Source organism: Pristis pectinata, chromosome 13 (assembly GCF_009764475.1).
Source record: "Pristis pectinata isolate sPriPec2 chromosome 13, sPriPec2.1.pri, whole genome shotgun sequence".
Classification (NCBI taxonomy): domain Eukaryota; kingdom Metazoa; phylum Chordata; class Chondrichthyes; order Rhinopristiformes; family Pristidae; genus Pristis; species Pristis pectinata.
Window position 1 is genome coordinate 29,029,264 of NC_067417.1, and position 22,907 is coordinate 29,052,170.

Sequence of the window (22,907 nt, forward strand, 5' to 3'; positions counted from 1 at the left end):
CATCTTCTTTCCCACATGGCTTTATCATTCATCCTTTAACAAATTTGGAGTAATTGGAGTTATCTGAAATAGGCAGAATGATCAAATAGGGGCATTAATTGTTTATTTTGCTTCATTGGTAGCAGGTAAAACAACAGGTCATAGATTAATACCCATTCCCAAACATTATCACCTAATTAAGGCTGACATTTGAATGGCATGCTGCATTGACAGAAGTACAGTTTATCAAATGAAACATTATATAGAGGCCTTATTTGTCTTGTCAGGTGGGTATAAATTCTCTCACAGCATTCCATAAAGAGCAGAGAAATTCTCGCAATGCCCGAGCCAACTCCATTTAAAGTATTTAAGCTAATCCTTTACTACACTATTCTGCACAAATTGGCTGACATTTTGCTTCAAAACAATGATTAGATTTCAAGTAGTACTTAGATGGCTTTGAAAGTGCTTCAGGAGATTCCAAAACTGTGAAAGGAATATGGTAATTTATACAAATCTAAAGACAAGAAAATAGTGGCTCACAGAGTCAGACATCATCATTGGGAGAGGAAAATAAATATTTCAGGTAATGACTTCATCAGAATGGTAGAAAATTAGAGACGTGGCAGGTTTTAAGCAATTATGAAGGCTGGGGATGCAAGGAGGGGAGACCTGCAAGAGGGCAGGAATGATGTAACAAAAATAAAGATGGTGCAACCCAAAAGAGCAATTAAAAGCAAACAAGAGGCTTCCCTGAACCATAAAAACAGCAGAATCATTACAATTAACTGACATCTTTAAAAAAAATTGTAATTCCTTCAACTTAGCAATGTACATGTATAGGGGGTGCTGCCTATCTACCTATCCTGTTCACGTTCCTAACATTCCCTTAATCTTGAAATAAATGTGTTATGCACACTTGCATCATACAGAAACTTCTAAATTGATGCACATAAGTGATCATTAAACTTTTTTTTCTCTATTCTCAACAGAACTTTGCAACACCTTTACAAAGTAGTATTTTGGGGAAAATAAGATTTCCTTCATAGGTCTCAGGTCCTTGTATCCAACATTTATAGATCCAAACAGCATGCTTCCTCCAGATTCCTAAGTTATGTCATGTGTTACATTTACTCAACACAAAATAATTAGATTCTTTATTATTTCTACCATACTTAGTATTGTCATTAACTAATAACCAGTTGCCTACTTGGAATTAGCATTCAAGGAAAAACTAAATTAATTGCAAATCAATACAAAAGAAAATAATTAGTTCCAAAAGAAAACCAAGTGAGTGCTTAATTAAAACTTTATTCTAAATAAGGATCTCAGTAATTAAACCAATAAACAAAAAGTCATCAACTGCAACTGGCAATAGTAAAAGCATGAAGTAAAGGAAATGACTGTTGACAAAGTAAATTAATTATATTTGGAAATAAAATAAACACTGTAGGATATGTATTTTCATGTTTATTCTCATTTTTACCTTTCAATAAAATGGTCCACATTAACAGTGTGACAGGATATCAACTCAACATTAATACAAAGTTACATGATTTCACCTGGTTATCAAGAATCTTCCTTCATTCAAATACAAACAAAGTTCTCAAATTCATGCACAGCAAATATAAGTATTGAATTATTTAATACAGATAATGGAAAATAAACAATTGACTGGAAGTACTTCTAGCCACATATGTGATATGTTGATTTGGTAGTAAACTATTTCCTTTGTATAACATCAGCCCTCAACCAAAACAAAAAGCAAAAGGTAGCAGGAATAAAGCTAAATAAATGTAGTGTTGAAAATAAACAGACCAGAAATTAGGGAAGATACAAGACACTGCTGGTGCTGTAACCTGGAACATAAAGCTGGAGGAACTCAGTAGGTCAGGCAGCATTTGTGGAGGCAGAGGGATGGTCAACATCTTGGGTCAAGACTTACATCAGGATTAATGCAGCATATTAACCTGAAACATCGACCATCCTCCACCTCTACAGATGCTGCCTGACCCATGGAATTCCTCCAGCGGTAACTTTTTTTTAATCTCCAGAAATTAATGTGTAGAAAGTATGGCTATAAAATAAGCCCTTAACTGTTCTGGCTCTTCAGACATGTTACAGCTTTTGAGCAGAAAAGCTGGCTGCCAAGATGCTCTTGGATTTCACAAGCAGTATACATTTTGGGGCTCAATGTTTACAGCAATAGCATATGAAAAATTCTGAGACTAACCCACTATAAACTTCACATAAATTAAATTTTACTCAAATGAATTGTGACAAAATTGCAGTTTGTGAAAATACTTTCTAAATGACCTTAGATACAAGACAAATTAACTGGTTATAATTTAGCTGCAAATACCTTTATTTGATCAAACAGGTTCATGGCTTAAATGATCACAAACCTGACTAAATATACCTACTGCTGAGAAGACCCTTGGACTGCAATACTATGAACAATTACAGCATTTTCTCATTTGCTTGTGAATTTGCCATTTTACATATACAATTTTTAAAAGCAGCTGTACAACTTATCTACAAAAGGTTTTATATACACAACAATGAAATTAACAGTAAACAATTCCAAAACTTCCTTTTCCATTCTTCTTAAAATGATTACCTACAATAGATGGGAATATTTCTTGTGACATTAAGTTATTCAGCTCACTCTCTACTGTTTCATTTAATCTACTTCTGGACTGTTCCCTCTTTGTTGCAGAAGTAGAAATTAATTCATTTGTTATTGCTTCATCACATTCAGCAGTATCAGTGGGGTTCAAGACCACTATTTCTTCACATGCAGTAGGATTACACCCATCAATTAATAAATCTGGTACTTGCTGTGTTACACAACATCCAGTATTTAATTCCAAATTTTGTTCTTTGAAATCACTTTGTAACTTCTTTTGCTCCACGTCACCTAAAGAATAGAAAGACAAGCAAAACTCCAGATTTCTTTTGTTGCATATTTTTCATTTTCTAGCCAGGATAAAAAACCAGAGTAAAGCAATATCATTTTTAAAAAAATGAATTTAGCTGATTTTCCAACTGGTATACAGGGATGTATGAATTCATATTTCCAGATAACAATTGAGCTACCGAAATCAACTTGAATCTGAGGAAGTGCTCAATAAATTATACCAAAATCAAACTTTTATTCACCAAGCATTCAGAAAATATTGTAGAAATGTCATAGTGTAAAATTCCTCAGTAAGTTGTAGTCTTTATGAACTTCATCTGATCAAATCAACATTTTCTTCTATTCTTTTTTTGCCCCAATTCAGATTACATATGCAAAAAATCTGATAAAGAATCAACCAATTCACAAGCGTTCTTTTCCACTTACTTGTAAGCCGCGGTACAAAAAATGGTTTCATTTTTGTGAAGTTTATTGCAAATTTGGACATTGTAATACCATAGTCTTCATGATTATGTACAAGATTATTCATCATTGTTATTTTTGGCACGTCATATAGCTGCTCCATGAAATTCTGCAACAAGTTAAAATGAGTTTCATTGGGATTCTTGTGATTTTGTACCACACATACTGGTTATAACCAGCTACAGATTACACCTGGTTATTGGACATTTTCTAGCATATGCTAAAACATTTTTCAAGCATGGATATGCATGGACTATTCCTTCACAAACCTACACTTGGTGTTCTGTCTTACAGCCTGGAAAAATAATCCATTTCAAAACAGAAGAAATTCCTTCAGCAGCAGTCTTACATATTCGAATAGGACATTTCAAAAATTGCAAAGAAAGGTTTTCAGCCTGCCACAGGGCAAAGAAACCCAGTAGCAGGTTGATCACTGAATTCTCCAATTGAAATAAATATGAAAATCCTCTCTCTTATACAGGCTGTCAATCCACAAACAATGCTGCTCAAGTGACAAGTTGAAAATTTAACTTATTACATTTAACAAAAATGCAAACTTCCCATTACTAATGAAAATTGTTTGAACATACAAGCAGAAAACAGGAACTGAGATATATTAAGATTAAAAAATTAATCTAGCCACATAACCTACACACATCTTTTTGTAGTAATACAAATACATTGCTTTCATTTCTTTGGATCATTCTAATAGAATTTGCCTCATTATGTAAGAAACCACTTCTATTCATTGTTAATTCTAAGCCTCAAATCAATATATAATTCCCTATAATTTAAACCCTCTCTATATCATTAATTATCTGCTGTAAATGCACCTTTTGGCCAAATATCTGGTCAACCTTGTTGTCTTTTTTAAAAAATGTCTTATCTGTTCCTATTTTGTGAATGAATTGTTTTCTTTATACTTAAGTTGTTATGCAAATGTAAGTTTCTATTGTACTGCTTATATCCCCAAGTATTATTGAACTTACCTTAATAAGTATTCCCTCCTTGCAGTGATGTATATCATTGCCAAACAGCTCACATGTACTGCTAGGGTAAATTTCAATGCCTGCCCCCTGTTGAAAATGATAACATTAGTCTTTTTCCTACTAATCTTCTATATAAATTGGCGATTTTCTTTTAATCTATTCCTACAACACAGTGCCAGAAAGCCTCCCAGATTAGATGCATTCAAACTTTCAATTTATACCCAATATATTGCTCTGCAAGAGTATTTTTCTTTACTATTTTAATAACATATGGCTTAATTTTTTAAAAATTTCCTAATCCTTTGGTCTTTTGCTTTTTGTGACCTAGTTCTTTCTTGAACCATTAGAATTAAACATGGTGCCAGATACCCAATGTTGACTAGTGCTAAATAGTGGGGAATTTTGCTAAATTTTTTGAAATCTCACTCTTTCCTCAAGGTAGTATGTTTTTTTTTAAGTTAATTGATTATGTAAATCCTTTGAGAGTTTAAAATTAACCTCCCTACTTCCATTTTCTTTTAGAAAGTGAGTAAATGGAATTACTGTTTAGAAAATGATACAGTAATTATGCAACATAATTGTGTGAAAGGGCAAAATATGGACCGTTACTTAAACAAAATACAACTAAATGATTTAATAAAAAAAGGAAACAAGAATGAACACTTTGCAGTTAGAAAGAAAATCTTTTCTCAAACAAGTATTTCCTCAATCATAATCTGAGAAGATACATTAATTTAAATCAACAATAGATTTTAGGTAAAATTAAATCCTTCATTGGAATTTGTTGTGCAATTTGATTAATGCTGGGTGAAGTTTCTAACTTCATCCTCTTAACAATCTCAAAAAATACATTTTGAATTAATCATTGCACCTATGACTTAACTTTTAAAACACTGACTCCCCTCCATCTATAGCTGCTGGGCATACCATCTGCAAAATGCAGTGGAGTAATTCAATAATGTTTCTTTGACAAAACCTCCCCAAACCACCATCTCTACCACCCAGGACTTGGAATAGGAGATGGGAACAAAATCACCTGCTATTTCCCCTCCATATCACACACTACCCCAATTTAGAAATATGCTGATGTTCCTATATCACCATTCCATTAAAACACTAGAGCTCCCAACACATCAGCACTGTGGATGAACTTTCACCAGACAAAATACAGTAGTTTAAGGTGTCAGCTAACCATCTGTTCAAGAACAATTTGGGATAAACAACAATGAATGAAAAAGTACATCAGTAAAACAGCTGATAAATATTTTTGAAGCAAAAATAAACCTTATTTCTAAACTTTTTGTTTTGTCACAAGTGCCAAATTGGCAGAAGGAAGCATGAACCATTAAATTAATAATCAGCTTTTAATTCACAATTAATCAAATATATTGCACAGCAAATTCCAATTTGATTGTGAACAAAAAAAAATTGATAATGAACTCACAAAAAAGCAATTTATCATATCCAATTGCTTGATAAATATTGCTAACATGATTTTTTTTATTATAAGCTGTTTGGTAGCATAGCATTTGCTAGGTAAAAATGACATTTTAATTTAGATTTCCTTAAGATCAGTGTATCTGGATTAGGTACACTAAAACTCTGCCACTTGAGGACTTTGGTAGAGCCGGAATGATAGATTTTCTGGAATATTGGATAGTATTTATTAATAGCTCACATATTTTTAATTTACTTTTCTAAAAAATGTTACATAACAGTGTAATAAATTTACCAGTGAACCTGGTGAGCTTAAAAGGAGTGCAGGAAACGGGACCCAAGTGCATTTAAAAGGAGTGTGAGAAACGGTGCCAGTGAGTTAAAAAGGAATGCTGGAAACAGAACCAGATGAGCCCAAGGCCAAAGAAGCTGGATTCCCAAAAAGAAGATCAGATAGAGAATTACTGGAGTTTTACTGGACACAGAATTCATAAAACTACTTCAACAATTATTGAATAATTTGTTTAAAGAGGTACTAACCTCTAATTAAGGCATATTTCTTGGAGTGATCTATACCTTTAGAATTATATAGTTAAATCAATTACACAACATTCCTGCAAAACACTCGGGTCAACCAGCCTCTGTAGAAAGAGAAATAAGTTAACGTTTCAGGTCAAAGACCCTTCACCAGAACTGAAATCTTTTCAGCCTGAAATGTTTCTCTTCCCGCACATGCTGTGTGACACTGTACGAGTGTTCCCAGCATTTTCTGTTCTTATAACGTCATTCCTACCCTATTTTCTTCAGTTTAAATACTGTTACTTTAAAAACTGCTCTTTTCTAGAAGCAACTAAATACTGTTTTTAAGTCTGCCTTATGAATTTAAATGTTAAATTTATATTTCTTAAAAAAAAACAGGAAATTAACACCTTAATGCTTTCCAACATAATTCTAAGACTAAAAGAGCAGGCATGACCAAAGGGCGATGAATGCTCAATACAAGAGGACATGGCTTTAAGGTAATGGGTGGGAAGCTCAAGGAAGACGTCAGAGGGAGGTTTTTCACCCAGAGTGGTTGGTGCATGGAATGCGCTGCCTGGGGTGGTGGTGGAGGCTGATACGTTGGGCAAGTTCAAGAGATTGTTAGATAAGCATATGGAGGAATTTAAGATAAGGGGATATGTGGGAGGAAGGGGTTAGATAGTCCTAGGAGTGGCTTGAAGGTCAGCACATGATGGGCCGAAGGGCCTGTATTGTGCTATGGTTCTATGGAAAGAAAAGGAAATCAGGTTAATCTAGATCACTCTTGACATTCAAGCTACATCCATCTCATCTCCTCATAGAATTTAGTGTAGAATATACTGAAAAAAACTACTAGAAAACATTTGTAAAGTGCATTACCTGATCAATTAAATTGTCATCACAAAATTGATATTTTTGTAAAATTTAGACCTAGATAATTACAGAAATTGCAACAACACGATTGATCACTTTGATTAAGATTAAAATGCAATTTTGTTTTAATCAATTTGAAATCTATTGTAGCACAATTTGCTGAAAGCCAAAACTTGAGGGATTATTACACTGTTGAAATATTTACAATTCTGAATATGTTATTAGACTATACCTTTGCTCCATACAAGTCACAATTCTTCATACGCAGTTCTGCTGTGGTTTTCAGCACAACCCCCGTAGAGTCACATTGTAATACACAACTCTCTAGAATAGTCTGGCCTTTGCGGACACCTAATTAAAATACATAGCTAAATTAGTTTAATGTTAGATATATATCATTAGCAAACTAAAAGATACTTTAAACACATGGAAAAGATGGAATTGTAAAATGTTTCTCAACATTAAAATGTCAAAGCCTTTTAGTGCAGTATCAGTAATGTGCTTTATTCCTTTCAGTTTTGCCTTTAACATTTGCCTAACATTCAATGTAAATTTTGGTCTCTACCCTGAAAGTCGTTACATGGAATAATAGAATCTTATAGGCTTACATCTTACAGACTCTTCCACCAACAGTTTCAGGAAAGAGATAATTAACCAAAATTTATAAATGGAATCTAACTAAAAAAAAACACAAACATTTGTTCTCCCCACAATACTACTTTAGGCTGTGAAAACGATCATTGCAGAACTAACCACAGTCATTATTACAGAGCAGAGCACAATGACTTCTTTGGCCTTTTTTGCATCCACAGACATTTCATATTCCCCTTTAGAGATAAAGAGCTCATCATACTGCTATTATTTGAACTATCGACTATTACATTTTCTATATTTTACACTTTAATATTAGTGTGATAATTTATTGTAAGGCTTATTCAAATTCCAGTGATTAACAGCAGAAGTGATTCAGTATATTATTCCTGAAAAGCAACAGAACCACATAACCTGTTCACATACTGTCAGTTGATAGAGCGCATTGGCCTGAATCTTGAGATTAAAAGTTGGCAGCTCCACATACTAACAATCAATGTGCATTATCAGTGTGTTAAACCAAGACAGTGTGCAGGTAAATAAGCAAAAGGCATTCTATGTACAGAAGCAATGGGGAATTGCAAGTCCTAACTAAAGATGATCAACTGTTCAAAGTTCAGGAATGAGGAAAAGAAACATCTTCAGACCATAATATACAAGTTTATTAGAGTTATAGTGTTATGGAGTCATGCAACACAGAGACAGACCCTTCAGTCCACCACATCCATGCTGGCCATCAAGCAGCTATCAATACTAATCACATTTCCCAGCACTTGATCTGTAGCTTCTATGCTCTGGTGATTCAAGTGGTCATCTAGATCCTTAAAAGTTGTCACAGAGACATGAGAGGCTGCAGGTTCTGGAATCTGGACCAGCACATAAAATGCTGGAGGAACTCAGCAGGTCAGGCAGCACCTATGAAGGGAAATGGATAGTCGACGTTTTGGGTCAAGGCCCTTCATCTGGATTTGGTTAATTATCTGTCCAGATGAAGGGTCTTGACCTAAAATATTGACTGTCCATTTCCCTCCATTGATGTTGTCTGACCTGCTGAGTTCCTCCAGCATTCTGTGTGTTACTTAAACGTTGTGCTGGTACCTACCTCCATTACCCACTCAGGTAGTGCATTCCAGAAGCACTTCCTCAAATCGCCTCTAAATGTCTTACCCCTTGCATTAATCTCATTTCCTCTAGTTTTAGATGCCTCTGCAATTGGGAAAATTCCCTTTTATCTACCCTATTCATGTCCCTTAAAATTTCGTATAACTCCATCAGGACCCTCTCAGCCTCCCTCATTCTAAAGAAAACAAACCCAGCCTATCCAGTATTACATTCTATACTAAGTATCCAGTCTGACTTTGTCACCATCTTATCTGCCTCTGTTTGCTGCACCTTCAAGGATCCTTGGACTCATCCACCAAAGTCCCTCTGTTCCCCAATGTCCCCTCAGATCCTATCTTTTATTGTGAATGTTCTATCCTGTTAGTCCTCCCAAACCTCATCAACTAACTTATCAGGACTAGTACATCACTAGTCACTTATTTCCAGTGACAAAAAACATTGTCCACCATCACCCTCTATCTCCTGTTACCAAGACAATTTTGGATCCAATTTGCCATCTTGCCCTAGTTTCCATGGATTCTAATCTCTTCAACCAGTTTCCCATGTGGTACTTGTTCAAAAGCCTCAAGTCCATGCAGACCACGTCAACCGCACTGCTATTTTGCTTTTCTTACTACTTGCTTTGTGATTACATGCAAACTGGAAGTAATCTTGAAATATAAACCAACGTAATTTTTGGTATGCTTTATACCTAACTATTTACTTTTAGATTGAATATTCATTTTCCATCTCAATTCTTCCTAGTTCCTGGTTTTGTTGTTTCTCTTTTATAAAGTTTCATTGATTCCAATGTTTTTATTCCTGCATTCCTCTTTCCTCTAATTCTATGTTCAATCTGCAACTTCAGATTGTCTCTATCCCAATTCCTTATTTCCTCTCCCTCGTGTTTTTGGTCTTTTATACCTTGTTACTTAGATTATTTCAGCACTTTTCTGGCCAAGTTGAATCTTCATATTTCTCTTCAAATCTTGAAATCAAGAAACATTTTCATCACCCTGTTCGACTATACTTAGCCACTGAACATATTTGTATTGTTTTTTTTGAGCATCACACCTTCAATTTTTATTTTAAATTGCAAACTTTAAATATATTTGTTTCACAAATGACACAAGCAAATCAGTACCAGTCATAGATTTTCTTACATCTAATTCAGAGAGGAATATAATTTTAATTATTGATTTATAAAAACTAAGCCAATCATTTGACAAATAATTTTAACACAAGATTTTGCCATCACTCTATATATTAACAGTTTGTCTCTACACAGAGAAACCTTGGGCATTTTCAGTTTTAGTTTCCAATTTCTTGAATTAATAGCATTGGATTAGCAACAATGATTAATAAGCCCATTGCCTAAATTGTGTTAAAATGTTATTTTTCCCAAAAAAGTGAAACTAGAACTTAAGGGCATATCATTTGTTGGCTGTCACTTATCACTAGATATAACAAGTTTCTACTGTATATTTAATAGAAAGCATCTAATTTATTAGCTCAAAAAATAAATCTATCATAGCCAGGTCAGATCAAGTGGAAAATTAAATTGCAGATGCTGCAATCTGAAATAAAAACAGAAAATGCAGGAAATACTCAAAGTCAGATAGCATCTGTGGAAAGAGAAACATGGTTAAGGTTTAAGGTCATATGGAAGGCTGCCTGTATTGTTGTGACTAACTCCATTCTTCACCACTACTGCACCTCTTTTTTTTAATTCCAAAATAAAAGACAAACTATAAACAATTATAAAACAGTGCAAGCCTTTATATTCTTGTACAGATCATTCATTAATGTTACCTTTTTACATAAAAAACAGCACCGATGCCACAAGTGCAGCTCCCTGGGGGCTACCCAGTCCTGTATTTACAATATTTAGGGGCTTTCTCGCCTGACCCCGCCCCTCCCTCTCCAGTGGCAGAAGAACCCTAAACTGTAGTCCTTCCCCACCGAGCCTTTGCGTTGGCTGCACCCAGCTTCAGTGCGTCCCTCAGCACGTACTCCTGCAGCCTGGAATGTGCCAGTCGGCAGCATTGCCCTACAGACATCTCGCAGTGCTGGAAGACCAACAAGTCTTAGATGAGGGGGTGGAAGGCTGGGTTAGTAAGTTTGTGGACGACACTAAGATCGGCAGTGTTGTGGATAGTGTGGAGGGCTGTCGGAGCTTACAGAGGGATATCGATAGGATGCAGAGCTGGGCTGACAAGTGGCAGATGGAGTTCAATCCAGAGAAGTGTGAAGTGGTACACTTTGGAAGGACAAACTCCAGGGCAGAGTACAGGGTAAATGGCAAGGTACTTGGCAGTGTAGGGGAGCAGAGAGATCTGGGGGTTCGTATTCACAGTTCACTGAAAGTTGCCTCACAAGTGGATAGAGCAGTTAAGAAGGCCTATGGGATGTTAGCTTTCATAAGTCATGGGATTGAGTTTAAGAGCCGCAAAGTGATGATGCAGCTTTACAAAACTCTAGTTAGACCACACTTAGAGTACTGTGTTCAGTTCTGGTCGCCGCATTATAGGAAGGATATGGAGACGTTGGAGAGGGTGCAGAGGAGATTTACCAGGATGCTGCCTGGATTACAGCATATGGAATATGAGGAGAGGCTTAAGGTGCTAGGGTTTTATTCACTGGAAAGGAGGAGGATGAGAGGAGACATGATAGAGGTATATAAAATATTGAGAGGAATAGATAGAGTAGACAGTCAGCTTCTCCTTCCCAGGGCACCAATGCTCAAGACAAGAGGACATGGCTTTAAGGTAATGGGTGGGAGGTTCAGGGGAGATGTCAGGGGGAGGTTTTTCACCCAGAGAGTGGTTGGTGCAAGGAATGCACTGCCTGGGGTGGTGGTGGAAGCAGATACATTGGACAGGTTCAAGAGTTTGTTGGATAGGCATATGGAGGAATGTGAGATAGAGGGATATGCGGGAGGAAAGGGTTAGATAGTGTGAGGGTGGTTTGATGGACGGCACAACATGGTGGGCCGAAGGGTCTGTTTTGTGCTGTATGGCTCTATGGTAATGCGTCTATCATGAAGCAAAGTATTAGTAACAAATAAAGTTCAACTGAGCAGAATTGAAATATGGGGATTCTAATAATTATTTTATATACAAAAACATCCTGTATTCTTCTACCCTTTTAAACAGAATGCAAAATAATACCATACTTACATAAAATACCCTCTGTAGCGTCATGCTGAATAAATTTCAGATTTGATATTTTTACACAAGTGGCTGTGCAATCAACAAAGGTGTCTCCTTTGCCTTCTTTCAATAGAACAATGTCATCAGGAAGTCCATACCCTAGGGATTGGGAAAGAAAACAGAACAAAATATCTTTGTGATTTAGTGGAACAAAGCCACAGCATATTTGTAGGATAGGAACAGCTCTTAAAAGACCAGATATCACCACAACATTCATGATGCAGCACTACTTTCTGGAGTAGCAAAGTATTGCTGGAAACATTAAATGCTTTCAGTTCATGTTATTCTGCTCTCTGCAATTTGTGAGCTACTATCAAATCACTGATACGTCCAAACTTGCACATTACTCTCTGCTTGCTGAAATACATTGGCTCCAAATTGAACAAATCTTCAAATTTTAAAATCCTTACTTTTTTACCCCACCAAATTCCTCACTTTCCCTATCCTATTATTCCCTCCAAGAAATCTGCCCTCCTTCATTTCTAGCCTTCCAATCAACCCCAAGTTTAATTATTCCTATGCCCTTTGTTACCTGCAATGAAATAAATATTACCCTCCCTTTCCTCAGATACATCGATGAGAAAACCTGCTGCAGTATAAAGATATATTTTTCCTTAGAGTCCTTACCTTCTACTTGAATGGAATCAGCAATTCTGAAATAGCCATTCACACTGTAACAACCAGGACAGATAATAACAGCATCTCCTTCGTAACAGGCATTTATTGCTGCAAGTGGATCGCTATGAAACTGAAAGAGGGAAAAATGTTGTACATTTGTCTAATGATTAGAAAGGCCACAAAGCACTAGACACTCTACCAAAAAGCTGTTTGTGCTGTCCTGTTGTGTTAGAGGTTGCTGGGAAATGCCAGCAGTTCCACATTGAATTGCCAACATTTAACCCCTATTAACACCGGCATCTTTAAGGTTCGCATATGAATAAAAGCAAAAGTGAGATCAAATGTAAAAGGGAATATACACAGTTAATGGCAGAACCCTTAACTGTGTTGATGTACAGATGGATCTTGGGCTCCAAGTCCATGGCTTCCTGAGAGTGGCCACACAAGTTGATAGGGGGTAAAGAAATCATATGGCGTTCTTTCCTTTATTAGTCTAGGCATTGAGTTCGAGAGTCAGGAAGTTATGTTCCAGCTTTATAAAACTCTGGTTAGGCTGTATCTAGAGTATTACATTCAATTCTTTTTCTCGTTTTACACAAAGAATGGTGGGTACCTGGAATGCTCTGCCAGGGGTGGTGATGGAAGCAGATACGATAAAGGCACTTAAGCAATTTAAGCAGCTCTTAGATAGGCACATGAATATGCAGAGAATTGGTGGCGGGGGGTGGGGGAAGATATGGATCATGTGCAGACTGAAAGGATCAGTGTAATTAGGCATCATTAGCTTAATTAGTTCAGCACAACATCATGGGCCAATCCTGAATTTGCTCAAGTCCCCAGCATTAATGCCACACCAGGTTATACTTGGTGCGGCAGCACTGACCTCATTGCACGAATGGCTTTGAGAAGGAAAGTAGGCTTGTTTTGACGTTTTTCATTATTTAAATGCAAAGCAATTTAAAAATAAAGGAACAATTTTTCTTAATTGATCAATGATTTTGAATGCTCCTGAATGTCAGGAACAAAACTGTAGACAAGGCTTTTTCAGTTCACTTCTCAGTCATTTTGTAGGCAAGTCTGGCTCTGACCCAACTACATGGCAACAATATGTCGCACAGTGCTCTACTACTGTACAAGGCAATACCATTTTGAATGAAAATTCAATTTACCATCAAGTCAACAATTGGGGAACCCATAAAGGCAACTATAAACTTGCCACTTACATCATGTTCTATTAAACAATTGCTAATCAAGTTTTCTACTGAATCTTAGTGTTCCATCATAAATGAGCCGAGTAAGAATAATTTACATGACATTTGCACCTATATAACCACTGCAAAAGTAAAAAATACTGCAAATATTTGATGTTCTTGTGACAGCAATATAATAAAAGATTTACTATTTTGAATATTCTCAAGGCTATACTTTTGATTATATTGACTAAACTCAAGATTATTCAACTAGAATTGCACTCCCTCAATGGTCAGTGAAAATCATTACCTCCATTGCTTGCTCCTGAATAAAAGAGTCTGGGTTTAGTTTCTCCTTCAATAATGATTGCAGTAGATTAATGGTCATGGAGCTTGAAACAACATGAATAACTTTTTCACCTGAAGAACGAATTCCTTTGGCCTGCTTTCCTGGCAATCCATAGCCATCCTGGCGTAGCACATACCTAAAGATATTGTTTCTTGAGAGTTATTCATTTTTTAGGAACAGATGTTTCAGCTATACAAAGCTTTATTTACATTTCTCGATTATATTTTCCCAACCAGTCTCTTTCAATTTCATTCTATCTCCTAACATTTTAATATTTTAAAATTGAATATTCCTCTAAATCAGTAATTTTGTATTACTTCCTTTGTGGGATATTGTATGTATTTAATTTGGTAAATGAAATGCAGGTTCAAAGAATGCAAGACATAGCCAAAAATTGTTATAGAATAATTTTGTAGTGGTAGTACCTATAAATCTGTAATTATTCTAAATTTTCATAACTTTCTATATTAACAGAAAAAGCATATCAATTATAGAAAAGAGCGAATCTAAAAAAGGATCACCTGTAAAGTGGAGACTCCATTATTTGAAGCTTATATTTAAGCTTATCCAGCTCTTCACAAAGTTTAACACCTTCCACCATGGAAACGTTATTCAATTCAGATTCAGAATCACTAACAGAGATATTATTTCTCAATTTTATAAATTCTTTGTATGTCTCCTCACACTTTGATAACAGGTGATTGTATTCAGCAATGAGATCGGCAGGAACACGATCCTCAAGAATATCATAATACCTGAATTGGAAAGAAATGAATATTCTCCATTGGTACGAATTTATGAATTTATGATACCTGAACAAAAACACCCATTTGCCTTTTCTGTGGGTTACTGCTACAGTAGCAAGTACTGTCAGTTTATTAGAGTACTATTGAATTATATAGTAAAACTTCAATAATTCATCATCAGACTATTAGGAAATGCTGAAGGGTTTGGCACCTGGCTTGATGGGTGATGTTTACTGTACTTCATTCTGACTCACCAGGGCCCTGGTGCTCTCTTTAAACTGGGTTCCCTGGAAAAGTTATAATAATACTATGTAACATTTTAAAAGGCGAGTTAAAACTGTATTGAAGTATTAATAAAAGTAACATCCAATAGTCTGGAAAATCTGCGAGTCCAAAGTCCCCATTGTGCCAAATTATCAGAGTTTTACTGTACCTGATGCAGGTTCAGTTAATCCAATGCAACTATTTAAGTTTCAAAAGATTCAAAATATAAAACTGCAACAGATTATTGTATTTCACTGAGGATTACTATATTGGTTGATCAAAAATAAAATTCAGGTGCCAACTTCTGCAGTCATGTTTATATATAAAGACAGGATTTCATGGAATTGATTTAGTAAGGAACTGAGCTACACGAATTGAACAAAACTAAATTCAACCTTCCTTTCTGAAGTCAGCCAACTTTGAGATTTGTCAGAAGTAGTGCAACAATTGGTTTCAGAATCTCATTGCAAACACAAGACCTCAAGTTCTGCCAACATCATCAATTAGATATTAATATATGGCAGGAACACACCATTACCTGATGTCCACAATGTAAAAAGCCTGTTAAATTCAATGTCAAATTTTAAATAAGAAAGGGACTGGGCCAAAACACCAAAAGCATATGGCAGTGGAAACTTGTATCATGACCATTTTCACCACAAGAAAGGACGAAAGTTAATGACAGATGAAATAAACTAGACATTCCAGTGACATTGCTACAATCAAAATGCTGAAGTCCTGCAATTCGTTTATTAAAATCTATTTTAATCACACAGTTTAAAATTTTGTCAAAAGCAGATCAAATTTCAGTTTGCTTAGAGCACCATCTGGTGTCAAGAATCAGTCAATTTAATAAAAAGAGCAAACTAATAGTGAAGCTCACAATGGTGCTAAGAAATAAAGGAATGTAGATGGCCCCAAGTGGAACAAGATTTAGACAAGGAGGATGTGAAGGGTATAATTTACTGTCAATATAGCTATGAATAAATTATGAAGCTCATGCAAATCAAAATTCACTCAACCTTTCTATTTCATTGACAGGTATACTTAAGTAAAATTGGTTAACATTTAAAATATTTATTAAGCGAAAATGACTAAATCCAAGAGCAATTGTTAATAATTAATTAACTGATCGTGTTCCAAGGTTCTTTAAAACTTTAATTTTAAAAAATTAACTATTTACAGAGCTGACACTGAATGTGATACAATACATTTTTAACTCAACTACACTGCATTATTTAAACATTAATGGTATATCGCAGGCCCTTTATGGTTAGGAAGATCAGATTCTCACATCCTTTTTAAATTGAGTCCTGACCTGTTGAGAATCAGAGCAACTGGAAAGTTATAACTTTAGGGTTACAGTAACTTAGTGGTTAAGTTTATAGGGCTAAAATTGAGAAACCTGGACTATTGATCTGGAAACGCAGCACGTCAGCTGGAATTTGAATTCAAGTAACTCACTAAATTTGGAAAAGTTACTATCAGTAACAGTGGCTGTGGGCTAACAGATAGTCATAAAAACCCAACCAATTCCCTAAAGTCCTACAGCCTCTAAAATGGAGGAAATTAGGGATAGACAATATACACTGACTTTGCCAGAGACAACCACATTCCACATAAAAATATTTTTTTATAAAGTTCAAATTTGCAATTTCTATTTGAACCAAGTTGAGAAATTATGAAAGATCTCACCGTTTCTAAAAATTGTTCCAAATTAATTTGAAATACTTCATTTAGTCATCAGAAATGACATATATATTAACACTAAATTGAATAAATCAATTCTCAATATTCTGTCAACACATAGCCGATATTAAATTTAGACAATATATACCTACAGCTTTAATCTTGGTTCACAACATCTGACAAAGTAATCAAAATCATCATCTTCATCATCTTCATCCCAGATTCTCCAAATATGTTGGTAGAAAAATCTGCAACATATACAATATTAAGCAATTTACACTAACTGCAACTAATCATATTAAAAGCTAAATACATAAATAAACTGATTCATTGATAGGCTGTAAACATCAATTTGACCATTGACTGAGACTCCTGGTCTGAACGAGCTACAACCCTGAAAAGGTACTACTAATTTATTGAGGAATTTCAACGTTGCTGATGCCAAAATAAATCCATTGTAAAATAAAGTCTTAGATTTACAGGTTTAATGTAAAAGAGTGACTTCTTTCCCCCCTGAAAAAGTAACTGAAAGATATCCTAGTAAGAGTTATTGACGCAAGTCAGGTGTACTTACATAAAATAAAAGCACCATAACCAATAATGTCCTAAAACCAGAAAGTGAACAGATCCTTTTATTTCTAAATATTTTTGCACATATCCCAGACTTCCTTCATCTGTTAATACTAATAGAAAATGAGGTTTAGAAACTAGGTGTGTGCTCAATTTTTTGTAATGCACTTCCATTATGTAACTCTGTACAGGAAAAAAACATGACAATTTACACTATTAAGTCCAGCTATCTCAAATCTCTACTTCAGTTCTTTTTTGCTGGGGCAGATCATTTCATAAAATTTCATTTCTTTTCCCCCACTGTGAAAAATAAATCCACATTCAAAATCAACTTTGTATACCTTCCAGAATTCTCACTCGCTACCTTGGAAAAAATGCAAAAGGAGATGAGTAATATCACACCTGCATAACACTTTCCCAACATATTGCCACCAGTGTACCCTTTTCCAGAGATCTCGCCATCACCCATCCATCTTCTTTATCATTTGCTACCCAAGCCTCATCTACCCCATTGCTCAGTTCCATCCTTGGCTGTCCTCTCCGGGTCAATTGGTGGCAACTTTATGTACGAGTAATGAACCATGCACCACATTCAACATGAAAGATGAGTATTTGTTGAAAAAAGATAACTCTTACTGGTCAACAACCACAGGTTATTTATAGTTTCTTTATTTCCAATAGTTTTTCAGTAAGAACATGATCAGTCTTTCACTTTTATTTCAAGTATGGTCTGAATCCTTGATTGTTTAGAAAATGTCAAAAATGTTTTTAATTAAGTCTATTACCTGATATGTTCAATAGCAAGGGCTGTTTGATCAAACTCTCCTGACTCATCAAAAACCACGTACAATTCTCGTAGAGGCACAAGGTGCTCTTTTGCCTCAAGTAAACTTTCCATTGCTTCCATGTTCAAAGAATACATTTCAGACTCATAAAGGAATGGTTCTGTTAGCTTTACCGCTGCCCTTAGGCTTGAAGTCTCCACATCAGTCACCTGAAATTGTTTTAAAAACAAAACTAGTAAAACAATTCAGCATTTTATTTCTAATTATGTTTAATTTGCACAATTTAGAATGCAAATTTAATTATTTTACAGTACAATAGAAAATAAAAGCATATTACAATTTTGATCATGTGCGACCAAATCAAGGCAAATGTAATTCCCTAGCCAAAGAAAGTTAAACTAATTGGTATATTATCATTTGTACCAAGGTGCAGTGAAAAACTTGTCTTGCATACTGTTCGTACAGATCAATTCATTACACAGTGCATTGAGACAGTACAGGGTAACAACAGAGTACAGAGTAAAGTGTCACAGCTAGAGGAAGTGCAGTGCAGGCAGACAATAAGGTGCAAGGTCATAACAAGGTAGATTGTGAGGTCAGTGAAAGATGGCCAAATAATAGCGAATATGTAGAAGTATGAAGGACTTAAATGATAATGCTTCATCATAGATCTGTATCAGCAAATTTTAAAAAGTATGAGTAATTTGTTTTACTTCCAGAACACATCAAACAAAAAAATCTCCTATTGGAGTAACAAGGATCCAAAGCCTATAAGATCTTGGGGAATATACCTAAAGTTATCATTGTTAATTACCCACCACAGATGGATTCTTATATGGTAATGAAAACAAATATCAAAATGCAGTAGTTAACATCACCATAAATGTTCCAAGTCGTTATTTACCTCAACCAGCACCTCAAATATATCATTGGACCAGATTGCTTGCCATCCATATGGTTCTAGAACCTTCTCCAAATATTCTGCAATGAATTCCTGCACTTCTGATGGTTTTGTATCACCTATTAGTTAAAAAGAATCACAATCAAACTATTTTCTATTCACAATGACTTAAAATTTTTGATTCAAAACTATTATTCACAAGATCACAAGACAAAGGAGCAGAACTAGGCCATTTAGCCCATCGAATCTGCTCCATGAGCTAAACTAATACTATTCCTATCTAGCCCCAATTTCTGGCCTTATCCCCATATCCCTTGATACCTTGATTAATTAGATACCTATCAATCTCCTCCTTAAACGCCCTAATGATTGGGCCTCCACAGCTGTACATGGCAAAGAATTCCATAATTTCACTACCCTCTGGCTAAAGAAATTTCTCCTCATTTCTGTTTTAAACCAGTACCCTCTAATTCTAAGATTGTGCCCTCTAGTCCTGGACTCACCCGCCAGGGGAAACAGCTTAGCCACATCTACTCTGTCCAGTCCTTTCAACATTCGAAATGTTTCTATGAGGTCCCCTTCTCATTCTTCCGTACTCCAATGAATACAGTCCAAAAGCCGACAAACACTCATCATAAGTAAGCCCTTCCATTCCGGGAATCATCCTCATAAATCTTTTCTGAACTCTCTCCAATATCAGTACATCCTTCCTAAGATATGGGGCCCAAAACTGTGCACAGTACTCCAAATGAGGCCTCACCAGTGCTCCATAGAGCATCACCAACACTTCCTTACTTTTATACTTTATACCTCTCAAAATGAATGCTAACATAGCATTCGCTTTCTTTACCGCCAATCCGACCTGGTGGTTAACCTTCAGGGTATCCTGCACGAGTATCCCCAAGTCCCTTTGTACTTCTGTTCTTTGAATTTTCTCCCCATCGAGATAGTAATCTGCTTGTTTATTTCTTTTTTCCAAAGTGTACAACGGCACATTTCTCAACATTCACTCTCATCTGCCATTTCTTTGCCCATTCTCCTAAACTATCTAAGATTATTCATTTCAAGAGTTCTACCCAACATTCTGCATCATAAGAACAATAGAGAAATTAATACTGAAAAAGATAATCATGTGCCATTCTGCAAATTCAACCCATAGATTTTAGTAAAATGCATTTTATAAAAGATATCACCCAATTATTAAAAATGATCAAATATAAAATTCCCTCTTGGTCTCCAAAATATCAACTGTATATTAATTTCAAGCCTTCTTTGCAACCTAAGCAACTACATTTAACCAGCATAAGAGCAACAATGTCCCACAGAATTTTACATTACTTAGATGCTTACTTAAGTCAAAATTTGCACTCTTTCAAAACTAGATATCCAACCTTTTAAACTGTCAAAACATTTAATTGTTTCTAAATACTAATGCAGGAAACACTCTTCCTTCTCTTGCCTTTTTGTTTTATAAACTGTCATTATTGAGTTAAACACTACCTAGTACCTGCAGTCCATACTTTTTTTCTTTTTGAAGATCTAGATCACAATGTATAATCAATATTACCTTGTTACTCTTGGAATTTAAAAAAAAGTGATTTCAAGTACCATTGATTGAAATTACATACCCAAGATGTAGTCCTGGTAAGCCTTGTATCTTTCATAGTATGATAATTGGGTTGTCTCAACAACTTCTGGAAACATGGCTGTTCTTCCATGGAAAATTCTTTTCAAAGTTATTTCCTTGTTAGAACTGTCACAATTGACATTACTTTCCTTTTGATCTTGAAAAAGACCTGAATTTAGAAAGACATTGTTTACTGTTAAGCACATATTCTTACAAAGCTGAAATGAACCCATCAGTAGCCCATTCTTTTTAGATTAAGGACCAGAGCATTACAGACCTGGCTCATTTGCCAAAATCATCATCTACAATACCCACTGTGACTTTGTTTTCCGGATGCTAAGTGCAGGCCAAGCCAACCCTCCACACAAACAGGTGACCCTTGACGCAGAATGAGTTCACAGTTGCAAACAGGGCTGAGCGTTCTTAAGCCTTGCATCTGGAAGCACCAGGATATCCAGAAAACTCACTGTTAAATCCACCAAAAAAGGGGGGAAAAAAAAAAATCACACCAGTGTCCTTCTCTGACCATTGCTTTCTGCTGGCTGACTGTCACCTACAAGAAGACCAGAGGGTTGGCCGAGAGATTTAGAAACAGAACATAAAACTGATGACCCCATAAAAACATTCAGGAACTCAAGAGGGATTAGAAAGGTTGGAGAGTTGTGAAACTCTTTGATTTTCCAATGCACTGGTGGAAAGCAATCAAGATGAATGTCAATAAGTTCTTCTTCCTTAAGGTGGTATTCAGAAACCAAGAGGCAGATATGCCAACTTCAGATAAGAATGCAGAATCTCAGGCGGTTCCAACTTTCATCTCGAAATCCTTTTTCGATTCTATTGATTCTAAAATTCTTTCATATATATGGCAGAATAAAAACCCAAGGTTAAGTAAGAAATATTTACAAAAATTAAAAAAGGCTGGTGGTATGGCTTTGCCTAACTTTAGATTTTACTATTGGGCAATTAATATTAGATACTTAATTTTCTGGGCACAAGATTTAGATGTAATTCAATGTCCTCGATGGGTGTATCTTGAGTATGAATCAGTGCAAGGATTTTCATTAGCTTCTATTTTAGGAGCCTCACTCCCTTTCGCACTTACTAAATTGAGTAAACAAATGATTAACCCAATTGTTAAACATACAATACGAACATGGTTTCAATTTCGTAAATTTTTTGGATTGAATAAATTCATTTTATCAAGTCCTATCCAATCTAATTTTTTCTTTCAACCATCTAGAATTGACTTAGCTTTTTTCTTTATGGAAAAATGAAGGGAATAACATGCTTTCGTGATTTATTCATTGATAACTGTTTGATGTCTTTTGAACAGTTGTCCAATAAATACAATTTGCCTAGATCACATTTTTTTCAATTTGTACAGATTAGAAACTTTTTAAAAGTTACTTTACCTTCTTTTCCGATACTATATAAAACTGAAATTAAGGGAAAAATCTTAGGTTTTAACCCTTATCAGAAGGGCTTGATAACAATAATTTATGATCTGATTATAAAAATACGTCTAGAGACACTTGATAAAATTAAGAATGAATGGAAAAGAGAACGCCAGATACCCTTACCTACAGAGACATGGAAGAAAGTTCTCCAATTAGCTAATACATCTTCAATGTGTGCTAGACACTCTTTGATACAGTTTAAGGTGGTTCATAGGACCCATATGTTGAAGGACAAGTTAGCCCATTTTTATCACCATATAAATCCTATATGTGACAGATGTAATTTGGAAGTGGCTTCCCTGACGCATATGTTTTGGTCCTGTCCTCTTTTGAAAAAATATTGGAAAGACATTTTTAATATTATTTCAACTGTATTGAATATTGATCTACAACCCCATCCTATTACTGGAATTTTTGGGTTACCAATGATGGATTCTGGCCACTTACCCGCTTCTGCTTATCGTATGATTGCTTTTGTTACATTAATGGCCAAGAGATCCATTTTATTTAAATTGAAGGACCCTATACCCCCTACTACATTTCAATGGTTTTCTCATACTATAACATGTTTAAACTTTGAAAAAATTAGGAGTGGTACTGTTGATCCTTCACTTAAATTTGAGGA

At 35.4% G+C, this 22,907-nt stretch overlaps 1 protein-coding gene across 1 annotated transcript in view; it reads right to left on the reverse strand.

Annotated features, from left to right (window-relative positions):
- Positions 1 to 1,436: 1,436 nt before the first annotated feature.
- shcbp1 (SHC SH2-domain binding protein 1) overlaps positions 1,437 to 22,907 on the reverse strand; it is a 34,278-nt gene continuing 12,807 nt past the window's right edge. The window contains exons 3-14 of the mRNA XM_052028355.1: positions 20,827 to 20,994; positions 19,202 to 19,317; positions 18,298 to 18,506; positions 17,095 to 17,190; positions 14,765 to 14,998; positions 14,205 to 14,379; positions 12,714 to 12,834; positions 12,054 to 12,185; positions 7,415 to 7,533; positions 4,351 to 4,437; positions 3,326 to 3,470; positions 1,437 to 2,899 (exon numbers count right to left, since the gene is read on the reverse strand). Of these exons, the coding sequence (XP_051884315.1) occupies positions 2,547 to 2,899; positions 3,326 to 3,470; positions 4,351 to 4,437; positions 7,415 to 7,533; positions 12,054 to 12,185; positions 12,714 to 12,834; positions 14,205 to 14,379; positions 14,765 to 14,998; positions 17,095 to 17,190; positions 18,298 to 18,506; positions 19,202 to 19,317; positions 20,827 to 20,994 (1,955 nt within the window). The 3' untranslated portion in view covers positions 1,437 to 2,546. The remainder of the gene's footprint in view (positions 2,900 to 3,325; positions 3,471 to 4,350; positions 4,438 to 7,414; positions 7,534 to 12,053; positions 12,186 to 12,713; positions 12,835 to 14,204; positions 14,380 to 14,764; positions 14,999 to 17,094; positions 17,191 to 18,297; positions 18,507 to 19,201; positions 19,318 to 20,826; positions 20,995 to 22,907) is intronic.